The following is a 19,653-nucleotide window of genomic DNA, read 5'->3' as shown; positions in this document are numbered from 1 at the left end:
AGAAATACAGGACTATGTGAAAAGACCAAATTTGCATTTTATTGGTGTACCTGAAAGTGATGGGGAGAATGTAACCAAGTTGGAAAACACTCTTCAGGATATTATCCAGGAGAACTTTCACAACCTAGTAAGGCAGGCCAACATTCAAATTCAGGAAACACAGAGAACAACACAAATATACTCTTTGAGAAGAGCAACCCAAAGACACATAATTGTCCGATTCACCAAGGTTGAAATGAAGGAAAAAGTGTTAAGGGCAGCTAGAGAGAAAGGTCGGGTTACCCCCAAAGGGAAGCCCATCAGACTAACAGCTGATCTCTTGGCAGAAACCCTACAAGCCAGAAGAGAGTGGGGGCCAATATTCAACTTTTTAAAGAAAAGAATTTTCAACCCAGAATTTCATATCCAGCCAAACTAAGCTTCATAACTAAAGGAGAAATAAAATCCTTTACAGACAAGCAAATGCTGAGAGATTTTGTCACCACCAGGCCTGCCTTACAAAAGCTCCCAAAGGAAGCACTAAACATGGAAAGAAACAACCGGTACCAGCCACTGCAAAAACATGCCAAATTGTAAAGACTATTGATGCTATGAAGAAACTGCATCAATTAATGGGCAAAATGACCAGCGAACATCATAATGACAGGATCAAATTCACACATGACAATATTAACCCTAAATGTAAATGGGCTAAATGCCTCAATTAAAAGACACAGACTGGCAAATTGGATAAAGAATCAAGATCCGTCAGTGTGCTGTATTCAGGAGACCCATCTCACGTGCAAAGACACACATAAGACACACATAGGCTCCAAAAAAAGGCAAGGAGGAAGATCTACCAAGCAAATGGAAAGCAAAAAAAAAAAAAAAAAGCAGGGGTTGCAATCCTAGTCTCTGATAGAACAGACTTTAAACCAACAAAGATCAAAAGGGACAAAGAAGGCCATTACATAAATCAATTCAACAAGAAGAGCTGACTATCCTAAATATATATGCACACAATACAGGAGTACCCAGATTCACAAAGCAACTCCTTAGAGACGTACAAAGAGACTTAGACTCCCACACAATAATAATGCGAGACTTTAACACCCCACTGTCAATATTAGACGGATCAACGAGACAGAACGTTAAAAGATATCCAGGACTCGAACTCAGCTCTGCAACAAGTAGACCTAATAGACATCTACAGAATTCTCCACCCCAAATCAACAGAATATACATTCTTCTCAGCACCACATTGCACTTATTCTAAAATTGACCACATAATTGGAAGTAAACCACTCCTCAGCAAATGTAAAAGAACAGAAATCACAACAAACTATCTCTCAGACCACAGTGCAATCAAATTAGAACTCAGGATTAAAAAACTCACGCAAAACTGCACAACTACATGGAAACTGAACAACTTGCTCCTGAATGACTACTGGGTAAATAACAAAATGAAGGCAGAAATAAAGTTGTTCTTTGAAACCAATGAGAACAAAGATGCAACGTAGCAGAATCTTTGGGACACATTTAATGCAGTGTGTAGAGGGAAATTTATAGCACTAAATGCCCACAAGAGAAAGCAGGAAAGATCTAAAATTGACACCATAACATCACAATTAAAAGAACTAGAGAAGCAAGAGCAAACACATTCAAAAGCTAGCAGAAGGCAAGAAATAACTAAGATCAGAGCAGAACTGAAAGAGATAGAGACACAAAAAACTCTTCAAAAAATCAATGAATCCAGGAGCCGGTTTTTTGAAAAGATCAACAAAATTGATAGACTGCTGGCAAGACTAATAAAGAAGAAAAGAGAGAAGTATCAAATAGATGCAATAAAAAATAATAAAGGGGATATCACCACCGATCCCACAGAAATACAAACTACCATCAGAGAATACTACAAACACCTCTACGCAAACAAACTAGAAAATCTAGAAGAGATGGATAAATTCCTCGACATATACACCCTCTTAAGACTAAACCAGAAAGAAGTTGAATCTCTGAATAGACCAATAACAGGCTCTGAAACTGAGGCAATAATTAATAGCTTACCAACCAAAAAAAGTCCAGGACCAGATGGATTCACAGCTGAATTCTACCAGAGGTACAAAGAGGAGTTGGTAATATTCCTTCTGAAACTATTCCAATCAATAGAAAAAGAGGGAATCCTCCCTAACTCATTTTATGAGGCCAACATCATTCTGATTCCAAAGCCTGGCAGAGACACAACAAAAAAAGAGAATTTTAGACCAATATCCCTGATGAACATTGATGCAAAAATCCTCAATAAAATACTGACAAATCAAATCCAGCAGCACATCAAAAAGCTTACCCACCATGATCAAGTCAACTTCACCCCTAGGATGCAAGGCTGGTTCAACATATGCAAATCAATAAACGTAATCCATCACATAAACAGAATCAATGACAAAACCGACATGATTATCTCAATAGATGCAGAAAAGGCCTTCAACAAAATTCAACAACCCTTCATGCTAAAAACTCTCAATAAACTAGGTATTGATTGAATGTGTCTCAAAATAATAAGAGCTATTTATGACACACCCACAGCCAATATCATACTGAATGGGCAAAAGCTGAAAGCATTCCCTTTGAAAACTGGCACAAGGCAAGGATGTCCTCTCTCACCACTCCTATTCAACATAGTGTTGGAAGTTCTGGCCAGGGCGATCAGGAAAGAGAAAGAAATAAAGGGTATTCAATTAGGAAATGAGGAAGTCAAATTGTCCCTGTTTACAGATGACATGATTGTATATTTAGAAAACCCCATCATCTCAGCTCATAATCTCCTTAAGTTGATAAGCAACTTCAGCAGTCTCACGATACAAAATCAATGTGCAAAAATCACAAGCATTCCTATACACCATTAACAGACAAATGGAGAGCCAAATCGTGAGTGAACTCCCATTCACAATTGCTACAAAGAGAATAAAATACCTAGGAATTCAAATACAAGGGATGTGAAGGACCTCTTCAAGGAGAACTACAAACCACTGCTCAATGAAATAAAAGAGGACACAAACAAATGGAATAATATTCCATGCTCATGGATAGGAAAAATGAATATCATGAAAATGTCCGTACTGCCCAAAGTAATTTAGAGATTCAATGCAATCCCCATCTAGCTACCAATGACTTTTTTCACAGAATTGGAAAAAAACAACTTTAAAGTTCGTGTGGAACCAAAAAAGAGCCCTCATTGCCAAGGCAATCCTAAGCAAAAAGAACAAAGCTGGAGGCATCACGTTACCTGACTTCAAACTATACTACAAGTCTACAGTAATCAAAACAGCATGGTACTGGTACCAACACAGATATATAGACCAATGGAACAGAACAGAGGCCTCAGAAATAACACCACACATCTACAACCATCTGATCTTTGACAAACCTGAGAAAAACAAGAAATGGGGAAAGGATTCCCTATTTAATAAATGGTGCTGGGAAAACTGGCTAGCCATATGTAGAAAGCTGAAACTGGAACCCTTCCTTACACCTTATACAAAAATTAATTCAAGATGGATTAAAGACTTAAATGTTAGACCTAAAACCATAAAAACCCTAGAAGAAAACCTAGGCAATACCATTCAGGACATAGGCATGGGCAAGGACTTCAAGACTAAAACACCAAAAGCAATGGCAACAAAAGCCAAAATTGACAAATGGGATCTAATTAAACTAAAGAGTTTTGCATGGCAAAAGAAACTACCATCAGAGTGAACAGGCAACCTATGGAATGGGAGAAAATTTTTGCAATCTACCCACCTGACAAAGGGCTAATACATAGAATCTACAAATAATTCAAACAAATTTACAAGAAAAAAACAAACAACCCCATCAAAAAGTGGGCAAAGGATATGAATAGACACTTCTCAAAAGAAGACATTTATGCAGTCAACAGACACATGAAAAAATGCTCATCATCACTGGTCATCAGAGAAATGCAAATCAAAACCACAATGAGATACCATCTCATGCCAGTTAGAAGGGCAATAATTAAAAAGTCAGGAAACAGCAGATGCTGGAGAGGATGTGGATAAATAGGAACGCTTTTACACTGTTGGTGGGGGTGTAAATTAGTTCAACCATTGTGGAAGACAGTGTGGTGATTCCTCAAGGATCTAGAACTAGAATTACCATTTGACCCAGCAATCCCATTACTGGGTATATACCCAGAGGATTATAAATCATACTACTATAAAGACACATGCACGCATATGTGTATTGTGGCACTATTCACAATAGCAAAGACTTGGAACCAACCCAAGTGTCCATCAGTGATAGACTGGATTAAGAAAATGTGGCACATATACACCATGGAATACTATGCAGCCATAAAAAAGGATTACTTCATCCGTGAGACATGGAGGAAGCTAGAAACCATCATTCTCAGCAAACTATCACAAGGACAGAAAACCAAACACCACATGTTCTCACTCATAGGTTGGAATTGAACAATGAGATCACTTGGACACAGGGTGGGGAACATCACACGCCAGGGCCTGTCGCAGGGTAGGGGGGCTGGGGGAGGGATAGCATTAGGAGAAATACCTAATGTAAATGATGAGTTGATGGGTCCAGCAAACCAACATGGCACATGTATACCTATGTATCAAACCTGCATGTTGTGCACATGTACCCTAGAATTTAAAGTATAATAAAAAAAAGAAAAGAAAAAGAAAACCCATTTTCTGAGGATAATTCAAGCTGGCTGCAGAAATGTGCATAAATAACGAGAATCTGAATGTTAATGGCCAAGACACTGGGAAAAATGTCTTCAGGGGCATGTCAGAGACCTTCATGGCAGCCCCTCCCATCACAGGCCCAGAAGCCTAGGAGGGAAAAATGGTTTTATGGGCCGGGCCCAGAGACCCACTGCTGTGTGGAGCCTCAGGACTTGGTGCCCTGCATCTTAGCCACTCCAGCTCTAGTCATGGCTAAAAGAGGCCAAGGTACAAGTTGGGCCATTGCTTCAGAGGGTGTAAGCCCCAACTCTTGGTGGCTTCCATGTGGTGTTGAGCCTGTGGATACACAGAAGTCAAGAATTGAGGTTTGGCAACAACCACCTTGATTTCAGAGGATGTGTGGAAATGCCTGGATGTCCACACAGAAGTCTGCAGCCTGGGGAACCTCTGCTAGCTCAATGCAGAAGGGAAATGTGGGGTTGGAGCCCGCACACACCGTCCCCACTGGGGCACTGCCTAGTGGAGCTGTGAGAAGAGGGCCACCGTCCTCCAGACCCCAGAATGGTAGATCCACCAACAGCTTGCATGATGCACCTGGAAAAGCCACAGGTACTCAACGCCAGCCCATGAAGGAGCTGCCCAAGGCTATGGGAGCCCACATCTTGCATCAGCGTGCCCTGGATGTGACATGGAGTCAAATGAGATTAATTTTGGAGCTTTAAGATTTAATGACTGCTGGCCAGGCATGGTGGCTCATGCCTGTAATTCCAGAACTTTGGGAGACTGAGGCGGGCAGATCACTTGAGGTCAGGAGTTCGAGACCAGCCTGGCCAATATGGTGAAACCTTGTCTCTACAAAAAATACAATAATTAGCCAGGCTTGGTGGTGTGCACCTATGATCCCAGCTACTTGGAAGGCTGAGGCTGGAGAATCATTTGAACCTGGGAGGCACAGGTTGCAGTGAGCTGAGATCATGCCACTGCACTCCATACTGGGCAACAGAGCAAGACTCTGTCTTCCAACAACAACAACAACAAAAGATTAATGACTGCTCTTCTGGATTTCGGACTTGCACAGGGCCTGTAGCCCCTTTGTTTTGGCTCATTTCTCCTATTTGGAATGGGATCATTTATCCAATGCCTGTAACCCCATTGTATCTTGGAAGTAACTAACTTGCTTTTTATTTTACAGGCTCCTAGGCAGAAGGAACTTGCCTTGTCTCAGATGAGACATTGGACTTGGACTTTTGGGTTAACTTTGGAATGAGTTAAGACTTTGGGGAAACTGTTGGAAAGCTATGATTGGTTTTGAAATGTAAAAAGAATGTGATATTTGGGAGGGGCCAGGGCAGAATGATACAGTTTGGCTCTGTGTCCCCACCCAAATCTCATCTCAAATTGTAATCCCCATAATCCTCACATGTCAAGGGAGGGAACTGGTGGAAGGCAATTTGATTGTGAGGGTGGTTTCTGCCTTGCTGTTCTCATGACAGTGAGTGAGTTCTCACAAGATCTAATGGTTTGACAGTTCCTCCTTCACATGCTCTCTCTTGCCTGCTGCCATGTAAGACGTTCCTGCTTCCCCTTCTGCCATGATTGAAAGTTTCCTGAGGCCTCCCCAGCCATGTAGGAACTGTGAGTCAATTAAACCTCTTTTCTTTATAAATTACCCAGTCTTGGGAAGTTCTTTATAGCTGTGTGACAATGGACTAATACAGGATCTGTCATATGGTTGCATTGATATAAGCAAGTCTAGGCCCGGTGTGGTGGCTCACACCTGTAATCCCAGCACTTTGGGAGGTCAAGATGGGTGGATCACTTGAGGCCAGGAGTTCAAGATGAGCCTGGCCAACATGGTGAAACTCCATCTCTACTAAAAATACAAAAATTAGTCGGAGTGGTAGTGCACACCTGTGGTCCCGGCTACTCAGGAGGATGAGGTGGGAGGATCTCTTGAACCTGGGAGGTGGAGTCTGCAGTAACCTGAGATCGTACCACTGCACTCCAGCCTGGGTGACAGAGCAAGACGCTGTCTCAAAAAAAAAAAAAAAAAAAACAGATATAAGCAAGTCTACTGTCATCTGAAGGCTTGAATGATGATAGAGGATCTTCTTCTAGGATGGCTCAGTCACATGGCTGTTGGCTGGAGGCCTCAGTTCCTCACCACACAGGGCTCTCTTTAGGCGTCCACATGACATGGCAACTAACTTCCTCCAGAGTTGCTGATCCATAAGAGAAAGCTCAGAAGAAGCCACACTGCCTTTTCTGACCTAGTCTCTTAAATCTCTGAAATTGCACACTGCTTCGTGCTATTCATTAGGAGCAAATCCTCATGGGAGTAGGATTTAGGTCCTGCCTTTGGAAGGGAGGAGTGTCAAAGAGTTTGTGGATATAGTTATTTTATTTATTTATTTATTTATTTATTTTGAGACAGAGTCTCGCTCTGTCACCCAGGCTGGAATGCAGTGGCGTGATCTTGGCTCACTGCATCCTCGGCCTCCCGGATTCAAGTGATTCTCCTGCCTCAACCTCCTGAGTAGCTGGGATTAGAGGTGCATGCCACCACATACAGCTAATTTTTGTGTTTTTAGTAGAGACGGGGTTTCACCATGTTGGTCAGTCTGGTCTCGAACTCCTGACCTCATGATCCACCCGCCTTGGCTTTCCAAAGTGCTGGGATTACAGGCGTGAGCCACTACGCCCAGCCTGTGGACATATTTTTACATCATCACACGCACCTCCTTTTCTCCCAGTACGTCATGGCTAGGACAGGCAAGCAGAGTTTTCTAACCTGAGCAGGACAAAAGGAAGGCTCAGAGAAATTAAGTGGCCTGACTGATATGCACAATAGTTCTCATGGATTAGCAGAGCTTTCAACCCAGGTATTGCTAGACATGGCCAGAAGAGAGGCGAGTACACAGGAGTCAGACAACCCTGGATCTTCTGAGAATCATGTTGCATAACATTATCTGTCATCTCACCCAGAAAATACCACATCTTTATGCCAATTTTTAGCATATGTCAGTCACCATGTTAAGTGCTTTAAGTGCATTAGCTTAGTTAAAACTCACAAAATCCTTTGAAGTAAACACTTTTATCATATCCACTTTACAGTATGAAATCTGTGGCTCAGAACAAGGAAGAAGGAACTACATGGTCACAGAGCTACTGGCAGAAAAGTCTGGATTCAAACTCAGGTTTGTCTAAGACTAGAATGCTTTAAACAACACAAGATGAAAGTTTCTGTCTTGAAGATCCAAGAGAAGTTTGAGTAAAGACATATCTATGCTCAGCCTGACTAGCAGTAGTGTTATCAATGTATCTTGAGAATGTATGGCTTTAAAAGAGCAAAGACTATCATTTAGTAAGCACCTGTTATTTTCCAGATGTTTAACTCATGAAAGCACATTTGATCTTCACAGTAGATATGTGGGATAAGTATAATTAGATACATTTTACAGATGAGGAAGCGCAGAGAGGTGAAGTGACTTACTCAAAGTGGCACAAATAGTCACGTATGTTTCCAAAACCTGGCTCCATGCCAGGGATTTTTAATGAGCTCCATATAGTCCAAGGGCTTAATGAGGCATTGGAAGGTGCTCGACTTCGCCTTATACAGAGCTGCTCCGCCTCTTTTATTGACATAGTGAGCTTCTATACAATACATATTTCATTTGAATTGGGGATATCTTGGCTTAAGAAGAGGAAAAAAAGCCACAAAACTATTTCCAAGTACACCATAAGGCTTTCTTCGAGTGCTCAGGCCTATGAAAACCTTGCATTTGTCACTCATCCACTCTCTTCACTTCTAACATCATCTTCGAGTAGAACAGTCACAAAGATTCCCAAGGCAAAGTAAGCATGAGTCTAAGTAAGTTGGGGTCTTCAGGAGTTGTCCAGATAGTACTGCCAGTAATTTAAGAATTTTTAGTCTGTGCTCATGACACTGGGATAACCATCATTGTGTTTATTTCTGAAATAATATTAATCATTTTAAGTAGCAATCTTTTTAAAAATAATAATAATAATAATAACAATAACAATTAGGAATTCCTATTCTGGGTAAGCTCATTTTACAGTGTCTCTCCCACTGAACACAGCTGTAAAACCTGGCCAAATGGAGGATTCTGAAAAGTAAACAGTAGCAGGAGGGTTAGGAAAGAAGACTGGAGTTCGAGTAGGACAACCACTGGCAGTGAGTTTACTGTTTTCTTCCATTCAGTATCCCCCAGTCTGAATTCAACATGGCCAAAAACCCAGAAGTGGGCATTAGTGGAGACAGAATTTCAGGAGAAGCCCTGTAGTTCTGGTGCAAGGAGCTGAAAAGGGGTCTCTTAATGTTCAGAGACAGTGCAAAAATCCTCCATTTTTCTTTTTTGTCCTTTGTTTCCTTTTCTTCATTTCCTTGTGCCCCAATCCCTAGTGGCAGTGGTGGCAACTGTAGCCCATAGAATGCAAAACACCGAGAGGGAGATATTCCTCTCCATCAGAGCTGTGGTGGTCCCAATCAGGTGAGATGAACCCTCTTTGCATTTTTTCCTCTCTCTGTCCTCTGCCACTTGGCCCAAATATGGGCACAGTTGCAGGAAGTACAGGACAATGTAGAGTTCCTAAAGTCTCAGCTTTCTGGCTGGAGGATCAAAAAGGAGAGCTCCAGAAAAGCAGAAAGTATCAGGAAGATTATGAAGAGGGAGGAATTCAGAAAAGTGATCTTTAAAGCTACTTATGAACTGCTGGGTTTACACTTCAAGCTGCATATGCATGGATCTGATCCAAAATCACATATACAGATTTTGAGAAGGAAGGAAAGAATAGAACACCACTACACAGTTGGGCAGATCTGAATAGCATTGCAAAGGCTTTGCAAACTGAATGGACACTGAAACTGCAACCCATAGAAGGTGGGTCAGAACTTAACTAGTCAATAGCTGGCTAAAACCAAAACTATCAACATTCTCCTTAGGGTTTAAACAGGACCCAGGGTCTCATGAGATAATATTGACAATATTCAGAATATATTTCAAAATTATTTGTTATATGAAGAACCAGGAAAATCTCAACTTACAAGGGAAAAGAATCAACAGATGTCAACACTGAGAAGATACAGATATTGGAAACATCTGACAAATAATTTAAAGCAGCTCATATAAAATTCCATTTTAATAAGCAAGTGCTAATACCTAGAAACAAACTGAAAGATCAAAATTTCAGCAAGGAAATAGAAGCTATCAAGAAAATCCAAGTGGAAATTATTAAAACTGAAAAATAAAATAATCAAAATTTAGAAGTTACTGAATGAGCTCAATAGCAGGATGGAGATAACAGAGGAAAGAATCAGTGAGCTTGAAGATCATATAGATCAATACAAATTATCCGACAGGACCAAAGCTAGGGAGATACAGGTGAGGCAATCACCTCAGGCACAAAACTTAAGTGGGGGTGGAGGAGTACCAAAACACTCAGTAATCAAGACAAATATTTTAATTTCATAATTTTTAAAAATCAAAATTAAAACAAAAACTTCATGATGAGTAACGTATCAAAATTTAAATAAAGACAGGATTAGCAATAGTGCTGTGCTGAGCCATATTGGAACCTGAGGCAGAAGGCAAAACAAGCAATACTGATACAATCTAAACCACACAGAGAAAACATTGTAAAAAAATTAACAGAGCCTTGAGGAACTGCAGGATAATACCAAATGGCCTAACATTCCTCAGAATCTGAGGAGGAAAAAAGAAAAAGGGAAATGCAGAAAATAATTTTGAAAAATAATAGCTGAAAACTTCTCAAATTTGATGAAAGACATAAAGCTATAAGTTCAAGAGGTTCATCAACCCCCAAGCAGAATAACCACAAAGAAATCTATGCCCAGGCTGGGCGCAGTGGCTCACACCTGTAATCCCACCACTTTGGGAGGATGAGGTGGGAAGATCTCTTAAGCCCAGGAGTTCGAGACAAGCCTGGGTAACATGGTGAAACCCCATCTCTACAAAAACTACAAAAATTAGCCAGGCATGGTGGCACATGCCTGTAATCCCAGCTACTTGGTAAGCTGAGGTGAGAGGATCACTTGAGCCCAGGAGGTGGAGGTTGCAGTGAGCCATGTTCAAACCACTGCACTCCAGCCTGGGCAACAGAGTGAGACCCTGTCTCAAAAAAAAAGTTAAGAAATAAAAATTTTAAAAAAGAAATACATACCCAGACACATAATAATCAAACTGGTGAACACTAAAACAAAGAAAAAAATCTTAAAAGTAACCAGACAAAATCAATGTATTACTTAGAGGGGTATAATGATTAGAATGACTGAATTTCTTTTTTTTATTATTATACTTTAAGTTTTAGGTTACATGTGGACAACGTGCAGGTTTGTTACATATGTATGCATGTGCCATGTTGGTGTGCTGCACCCATTAACTCGTCATTTAACATTAGGTATATCTCCTAATGCTATCCTTCCCCCCTCGCCCCACCCCACAACAGGCCCCTGTGTGTGATGTTCCCCTTCCTGTGTCCATGTGTTCTCATTGTTCAATTCCCACCTATGAGTGAGAACATGCAGTGTTTGGTTTTTTGTCCTTGTGATAGTTTGCTGAGAATGGTAGAATGACTGAATTTCTTATCAGAAACTAGGAAGGCAAGAAGGAAGTGGAACAACAGTAAATATCTATTGTCCTAGAATTCTATATCTGATTGAAATATTCTTCAGGAGTAAAATTGCAATAAAAACATTGTTGGATTAAAAAATCCCTAAGAATTCACTGCCAGCAGATACGCTGTAAAATAATTACTACGGAAAATTTTCACACAGAAGTGAAATTATACTAGAAAGAAACTTGGACCACCAAAAATGAAGGTAGAGCAACAGAAGTGGTAAATAGCTGGGTAAAAATAATAGATCATTCTTGTATTGAGTTCTTTAAAATATGTTCCATACTTGAAAAGAAAATTATACCATTATCTGATGGTGGAGGTTTGTTTGCTTGTTTGTTTCGAGACAGGGTCTCACACCATTGCCCAGGCTGGAGTGCAGTGGTATGATCACAGCTTATGGTAGCCTCAACCTCCCCAGGCTCAAGTGATCCTCCCACCTTGGCCTCCCAAAGCACTGTGATTACAGGCGTGAGCCACTATGCCCAGCCTGATGATGGAGTTTTCAGTTTATGTACCTGTAATTAATAAGGCAACTACAACATAAATGAGAGAAGGGAAAGGAATCTATGAGATTATGAAGTTTCTAGATTTCACTTAAAGTGGTAAAATATTATTGAAAAATACACTGTTAAAAGTTAGGTTTGTATATTGTAATCACTCAAGCAATTGCTAAAAATGCAAATAGATATGGTAAAATTAATATGGAATGCTAAAAATGTTCAACAGAAGGCAGAAAGGAAAAACGTAGTCATGAAAAATACAGGAAGAAAAGAAATAAATACTAGTCCTATACCCAAAGAAGTCAATAATTACATCTGATGTAAATATACTAAACACACCAATTAAAAGATGGAGAGCATCAGAATAGATAAAAATAATAATGTGACCCAACGAAATGCTTGCTAAAAGAAACTCAGTTTGAATATAATGATATAGGGATTTTAAAAGTAAATAGATATACCATATAATACGAATCAAAATAAAGCTGGAGTAGTTATATTAATATTAGACAAGGTACACTTCAGAGCAAAGAACATTACAAAGAAAAAAGAGAGACATTTCGTAATGAAAAAAGGGTCCACTCACCAAGAAGTCATAACAATCTTAAATGTATATGCACCTAAAATCATGGTTTCAAAATACATGAAACAAAAATGCACAGATCTGAAGTGAAAAATAGAAGGCACTATAATTATAGTTGGTGCCATCAACACTCTTCTCAGTAAAAGATAACACTAGTCAGTGGAAAATCATCAAAGATATAAAGGAACTAAACACCACCATCAATCTGAACTCGTTTCTTAGCAGGGACAGATTTTTATTAATACAATAGATTTTTGTTGATAGTTTATTGTTTACTTCCTTTCCAATTTGGATCCCTTTTTTTTTTTTCTTTTTCTTGCCCAATTGTCCTGGATAGGACCTCCAGCACAACATTGAATACAAATGGCAATGGCAGACATCCTTGTCTGGTTCCTGATCACAGGGGAAAAGCATTCTATCTTTTGTCATTTAGTAAGATGTTGGTTGTTGATTTTTTGTAGATGCCCTTTATCTGGTTGAGGACATTCCTTCCATTTGTTGGGTGAAGGAATGTTGCATACTTTTAAATCCTCCTTCTGTATCTATTTAGACGATCATGTGCTTTTTGACTTTTATTCTATTAAAATGGTGTATTATATTGATTTTTGGATGTTGAACCAACTTTACACTCTTGGGATAAATCACACCTGGTCATGGTCACGCTTCCCAATTTCAGGGTTACAATCAAGAAGATTAGGTTGTATTAGCAAAAGTATAGACATAGAAATCAATGGAACCAAATTGAGTCTAGAAGTAGATAACATAACAACATATATGGCCAATTAATTTTTGATAAAGTTATAAAGACAAATTCTACAGAGAAAGGGCAGTCCTTTCAACAAATGTATTGGAACAACTGGACCTTCACATACAAAAGAATGAAACTTGACCTAAAAGTGACACCTTACACAAAATTAATTCAAAGTGTACCATACATCTAAATCCTTCCTGACCCAGGCAAAATTGCACCTGGTTAACAACCACTGATCTAAATATAAAACACAAAACTATACAACTTTTACCAGAAAAAATAAAATATTCATGACCTGTGGTTATGCAAATAGTTCTTAGACATTACACAAAAAGCATGATTGATAAAAAATGATGATTTGGACTTCATCAAAACTAAAAATCTTTACCCTGCAAGAGATATTGTTGAAAGGGTAAAAAGACAAGCTAGAGACTGGGAGATAATATTTGTAAATTACACATCAGACAATTGACTTTCGTGAAGAACATATAAAGAACTGTCAAAACTGAACAGAAAAAGTACAAGCAATCCAATTAGGAAATGGGCTAGACATGAAAAGATGTTTCACAGAAGAAGATATATGGATGGCAAATGAGCACATGAAAAGATGTTAAACATCACTAGCCATTAGTGAAATGTAAATCAAAGTAACTATGAGATGCCACTACACACTTATTAGAATAGCTGAAATTTTAAAATACTGACAATACAGAATGCTGCTGAGGATGCAAAGCAACTAGAATTCTCCCACATTGCTGGTCAGAACACGAAATTATATGGCCATTTTGGAAAACAGCTTGGCAATTTCTTAGAAAGTAAGCTGCACATTTACAACATGACTCAGCAATCCCACTCCTTGGTAATTACCCTAGGGAAAATATATTCACGCAAGACTCAACAGGAATATTCATAGCAATTCTATTCGTAATAGCACAGAAAAGGAAACAACACAAATGTCCTTTAACTGGTGAGTGGATAAACAAAAATGGTAGATCCATACAATGGGATGGTAATCACCAATAAAAAGGAATGAGCTATACATTCACACAAAAACATGGATGACTCTTAAACATTTTTAGAATTGGGATACATGTGCAGGTTTGTTACATAGATATATTGCGTGATGCTGAAGTTTGGGCTTCAACTGGACCCACCAGCCAAAGAGTGAACATAGTACTCAATAGTTATTTTTTCAATGCTTACCCCACTCCCTACCTCTCCTCTCTAATAGTCCCCAGTGTCTTTTGTTGCCATCTTTACATCGATGTGTATGCAATATTTAGTTCCCACTTATAAGTGAAAATATGCCATATTTGTTTTTCTGTTTCTGCATTAATTCACTTAGGACAATGGCCTCTTGCTGCATCCAATAACATGGATGAATCTTAAATACTAAGTGGTAGAAGTCAGTCTCAAAAGGTTACATACTACATAATTCCCTTTCTATAGTATTCTCTAAGAGACAAACCATAGTGGTTCAGAACCAGCAGTTGCCGGTGTTTAGTGGGTAGGGAGAGGATGTGACTATAAATGGATAGCACTACAGAGATTTTTTTTGGTGAATAGAAGTGTTTTGTATCCTGATTAAACAAATTTATTTCTATGTTAAAACCTATAGAACTGTACACCCTGTCAAAAGTCAATTTTAGGCCTGGCATGGTGGCTCATGCCTGTAATCCCAGTACTCTGGGAGGCCGAAGCAGGCAGATCACTTGAGGACAGGAGTTTGAAACCAGCCTGGCCAACCTGGCGAAACCCTGTCTCTACTAAAAATAAAAAAATAAAAAATAGCCGGGCATGGTGGTGCACATCTGTAATCCCAGCTACTCGGGAGGGTAAGACAGGAAAATCGCTTGAACCTAGGAGGCGAAGGTTGCAATGAGCCAAGATGGCACTCCAGCCTGGGTGGCAGAGTGAGAATCTGTCTCAAAAAAGAAAAAGTCAATTTAACTGTATGTGAATATGTATGAAAATGAAACCGATAATTCACATAAAGTAAAATATCTGTTCCCATTGTCAAATATACTAGAGAAAATAATACATCCTAAATTTATATAGTACTTTATTACAAAGTGCTTTCACATACATATTTCGCTTAATCCTCACAATGAATTGAGAATTAGGGACATTATTCCCATTTCACATATGGGGAATATGAGACTAAGTGGAATTGACTCCCCATAATTGTATATGTATATAGTCAATGGTCAAGGCCAGGTGAAACCCAGTCTGTCTGATCCACAATCCAAACCTTTTTCCACTTTTCATGCTGCTTCTTCCAACCCACAGATCTCTAATCTTCTAGGTCTGTAATGTAGAGAACGGCATTTTACCTCAGTTTCTTTCTCTGTGAAATGGGGATGATATGCCCACTTGACAATGAAATTATGCCTCACATCTCTTCCTTTTGGGACCTGCCCTTGGGACCTGCCCCTCCTCCGCTATGTGATTCCTACCAGTGATCAATCGGTAGGAGTTCATCTCCACTACCACAGAGAGGGGCACTCGACCCAAAACGAGCAATCTGATTACTCCAATTCCCTTGGATATAGTGAGCCAAGTGAGTACACATTTCCCAGGCAGGATTCATCAGAGACCTTTGAAGGGGATTGTTGCTGTGAGAGAGAAGGTCCTGTGCTTCAGATAGTATAATTTGAGTTCTAAGGACCATGTACATTATGAGTAGCTGGCGGCTATATTTGCAACACCATGAAGAGAGTCTGAGAATGAACCCCTAAAGCTGACAGAGAGAAGACACACAGACACACAAGTCTTTTTTTTTTTTTTTTTCAAGACAGGGTCTTGCTCTGTCACCCAGGCTGGAGTGCAGTGGTGCAATCACAGCTCACTGCAGCCTGGACCTCCCATGCTCAAGTGATCCTCCTGCCTCAGCCTCCCAAGTAGCTGTGACTACAGGCACGTACCACTACGCCCAGCTAATCTTTTGACTTTTTGTAGAGATGGGGTTTCACCATGTTGCCTAGGCTGGTCTTGAACACCTGGGCTCCAGTGGTCCTCCTGCCTTGGCCTTCCAAAATACTGGGATTATAGGCATGAACCACTATGCCTGGCCAACACACAAATCTCAATGACATTGTTTGAGCACATGAATCCAGTTGTGCCTGACGCTAACCCAGCCCTTCGGACTTCCTAGTTAAATGAGTACTTTTTTTTTTTCTTAAGCTAGTTGAGCTTCTGTTACATGTAACTAAAGGTTTATAAATATTGTATAAATTAAAGATATTATAAATGTATAATGCTTAGCCCAGTACCTGACACATAGTTGACACTGAATAAATATTAGTTCCATTTAATCCCCAACTACCTTCCCTAAATATACTAAATTAACAAATACAGATCAAACACTATGGATTTTGTTGTTGTTGTTTTGCTGTCACCTCATCTGCAGGCCACTTGTTGCTTATTTTTCCAGCATTTCTGCATGGATCCAGATGGAAGCTTCAAAAAAATGGGACATGGCAGAGCAGTGCAGGTCTCCAGATTCTGGTCCTATTAGGGACCTATTTCCTATAAAACATTACTAGCTCTTCACTTCTTAGACAGCTTTAGAATTACCTATTCTCGATATTTCATATAAATGGAATATTACAATATGTTACCTTTTGTTTCTGGCTTCTTTCACTACACATAATGTTTTGAGGTTCATCCACATGGTAGCATGTATCAGTACTCTATTCCTTTTTATGGCTAAGTACCATTCCATTTGCATGTATATAGCACAATTTGTTTATCCATTCATCTGTTGATGAGTTGTTTCCCCCTTTTGAGTAGTGTGAACCAGTACTTTTGAGTAGCTGTGAACATTTGTGTATGAGTATTTGTTTGAGTACCTGTTTTCAATACTTTTGGTCATACCTAGGAGTGGAATTGCTGGGTTACATGGTAATTCTATGTTTAAGTTTTTGAGGAACTACCAAACCGTTTTCTAAGGCAGCTGCATTTTTACCCAATTTGACAAATGTTTATTAAGAACAAGCTGGCCGGGTGCAGTGGCTCGCACCTGTAATCCCAGCACTTTGGGAGGCTGAGGCAAGAGGATTGCTTGAGCCCAGGAGTTCAAGACCAGCCTGAGCAACATAAGACTTTGTCTCTACAAAAAAAAAATTTTTTTGTTTGTATCTTTCTTTAATATGCTAGTAGTTGAGTTTTCCATAGAATTAGGACATATATTTAGGTCAGATCTAATTGGGATATTCCTTGGGATATCTTGATTCAGGGTTTTCTTCTTCTTCTTTTTTTTATTATACTTTAAGTTTTAGGGTACATGTGCACAACGTGCAGGTTTGTTACATATGTATACATGTGCCATGTTGGTGTGCTGCACCCATTAACTCGTCATTTACATTAGGTATATCTCCTAATGCTATCCCTCCCCACTCCCCCCACCCCACAACAGGCCCCGGTGTGTGATGTTCCCCTTCCTGTGTCCATGTGTTCTCATTGTTCAATTCCCACCTATGAGTGAGAACATGTGGTGTTTGGTTTTTTTGTCCTTGCGATAGTTTGCTGAGAATGATGGTTTCCAGCTTAAAAAATAGCCAGGCATAGTGGTGCATGACAGTTGTCCCAACTACTTGGGAAGCTGAGGTGGGAGGATGGCTCCAGCCTGGGAGGTCAAGGCTGAAGTGAGCCAAGATCACGCCGCTATACTCCAGCCTGGGTGACAGAGCAAGACCTTGTCAAAACAAAAAAAAAAGAACAATCTGAATACATAATTGCATTTATTTTTACTTTGAGAGTCTTAATTATATGTTTGTTCATTTATATCTCCATTTACTTAACAGTCATTCATACACAAGCCTATTATTCTTCACTATGTTGCCAGGCCGGCCTTGAACTCCTGGTCTCAAGTGATCCTCCTGCCTCAGCCTCCCAAAGTGCTAGGACTATAGGCATAAGCCACCATACCCAGCCTAAGTTTATAAAATTATAAATATCAAGTATTGGTGAGGATGTAGAGCAATGGATCTCTCAAACACTGCTAGTAGGAGTGTAAATGGGTATAACTACTTGGGAAGACTATTTGGCAAATTTTTACAAAGTTAAATATACACTTACCATGTGACTCAGCAGTTCCCTTCCTAGGTATCTACCCAAGAGAAATGAAAGCACAGCCCACAAAAAGTCTTGAACAAGAATGTTCATAGCTGCATTATTCATAATGGCCAAACAGAGACAGAGCCAGGGACCCTTCTTGTGGGCCTGCTGGGTTTCCCAAGAATGAAAATAAAGTAAAACCTTGTGTTCCTTCAAGTGAAATTCCAGGCACCTGGCTAGCCTTGAAAAATAAATAAGCAACCTGATAAGCAAGAAGGTAATAATAGCCAAGGAAGTTAGAGCCACAGAATATTTGGTTCCCTATAGAAACTAAAGATAAAATCTTAACATATGTCCCTGAGTTGTTTTTCAGAAACCTGAACCCCCAACAAATGGAAAATGTTGTCTTTTCTGCTAAGAAAACCTTGACCAATCCCAAATCAGAAAATCTTTGGGCTGGGCGCAGTAGCTCCTGCCTGTAATCCCAGCACTTCAGGAGGCTGAGGCCAGGAGTTCGAGACCAACCTGAATGACATGGTGAAACCCCGTCTCTACTAAAAATACAAAAATTAGCTGGGCGTGGTGGCACACACCTGTACTCCCAGCTACTCGGGAGGCTGAGGCAGGAGAATTGCTTGAACCTGGGAAGTGGCGGTTGCAGTGAGCCAAGATCACACCATTGCACTCCAGCCTGGGTGACAGAGCAAGACTCTGTCTCAAAAAAAAAAAAATGAAGAAGAAAACCTTTGAATCCACCTATGATCTACGGGCCCCCCACTTTTACATGTGCCGCCTTTTTAGGCCAAACCAGTGTATAATCTCCATGTATTGATTTGTGACTTTTCCTGTAACCTCTGCCTCCCCATCTTTAAAAACCCTTACATGCAAGCCACTGGGAGTTTGAGTCTTAAGCATGAGCTGCCCAATTCCCCTTGCTTGGCTCCCTGTAATAAATGCCTCACTTTCTCTTGGTGCAAATCTCAATGTTTGGCTTTGCTGCCCCAGGTGGGCAGATTCATGCTCATTTCTGTAACAACACTGGAAATAATCCGTGTTAGTCTGTGTCCTCTGAAAAGTAGACGTCAAGAGTGGCTTTAATATGCAAGAAATGTATCAAGGAAAATCTTGTGAGAGAAGATGAGTGGGAAGCTAAGGGAGATTGGGAGAGCCATCAGACCATCATGTAGGTCTGATCCCGAGTGAAGAAGAGAGGGAAGAAGAAAAGTTGGATGGAAGCATCTCAGATTGCAGTGCGGTTCTGAAACAAAAGTGCAGCAAGGCTGTTGAAGAATCCTTAAAACCAAAATCACCCATCAGAGTAGCCCCGTTATCCCAGGAATGGGCCTGTCAGTATGCCTATCCAAATTAGTCACTGCAGGGAGCAGCTCATGGGAAGTGTGGGTTTGC

At 40.0% G+C, this 19,653-nt stretch overlaps 1 protein-coding gene across 3 annotated transcripts in view; it reads right to left on the bottom strand.

Moving 5' to 3' along the window:
* YIPF6 (Yip1 domain family member 6) overlaps positions 1-19,653 on the bottom strand; it is a 78,949-nt gene that overhangs the window by 9,584 nt on the left and 49,712 nt on the right. For 2 of the 3 annotated variants that reach the window (XM_055106095.2, XM_055106096.1), the window contains exon 7: positions 14,091-17,884. The exons of the other annotated variant lie outside the window; for it this stretch is intronic. In XM_055106095.2, the coding sequence (XP_054962070.1) occupies positions 17,496-17,884 (389 nt within the window). In that variant the 3' untranslated portion in view covers positions 14,091-17,495. Of the gene's footprint in view, positions 1-14,090; positions 17,885-19,653 lie in introns of those variants that run through there. 3 annotated transcript variants of the gene reach the window in all.

This window comes from Pan paniscus, chromosome X, assembly GCF_029289425.2.
Source record: "Pan paniscus chromosome X, NHGRI_mPanPan1-v2.0_pri, whole genome shotgun sequence".
NCBI lineage: Eukaryota > Metazoa > Chordata > Mammalia > Primates > Hominidae > Pan > Pan paniscus.
The sequence above is the reverse complement of the archived record's forward strand: the minus strand, read 5'-3'. Positions and strand labels throughout refer to the sequence as shown.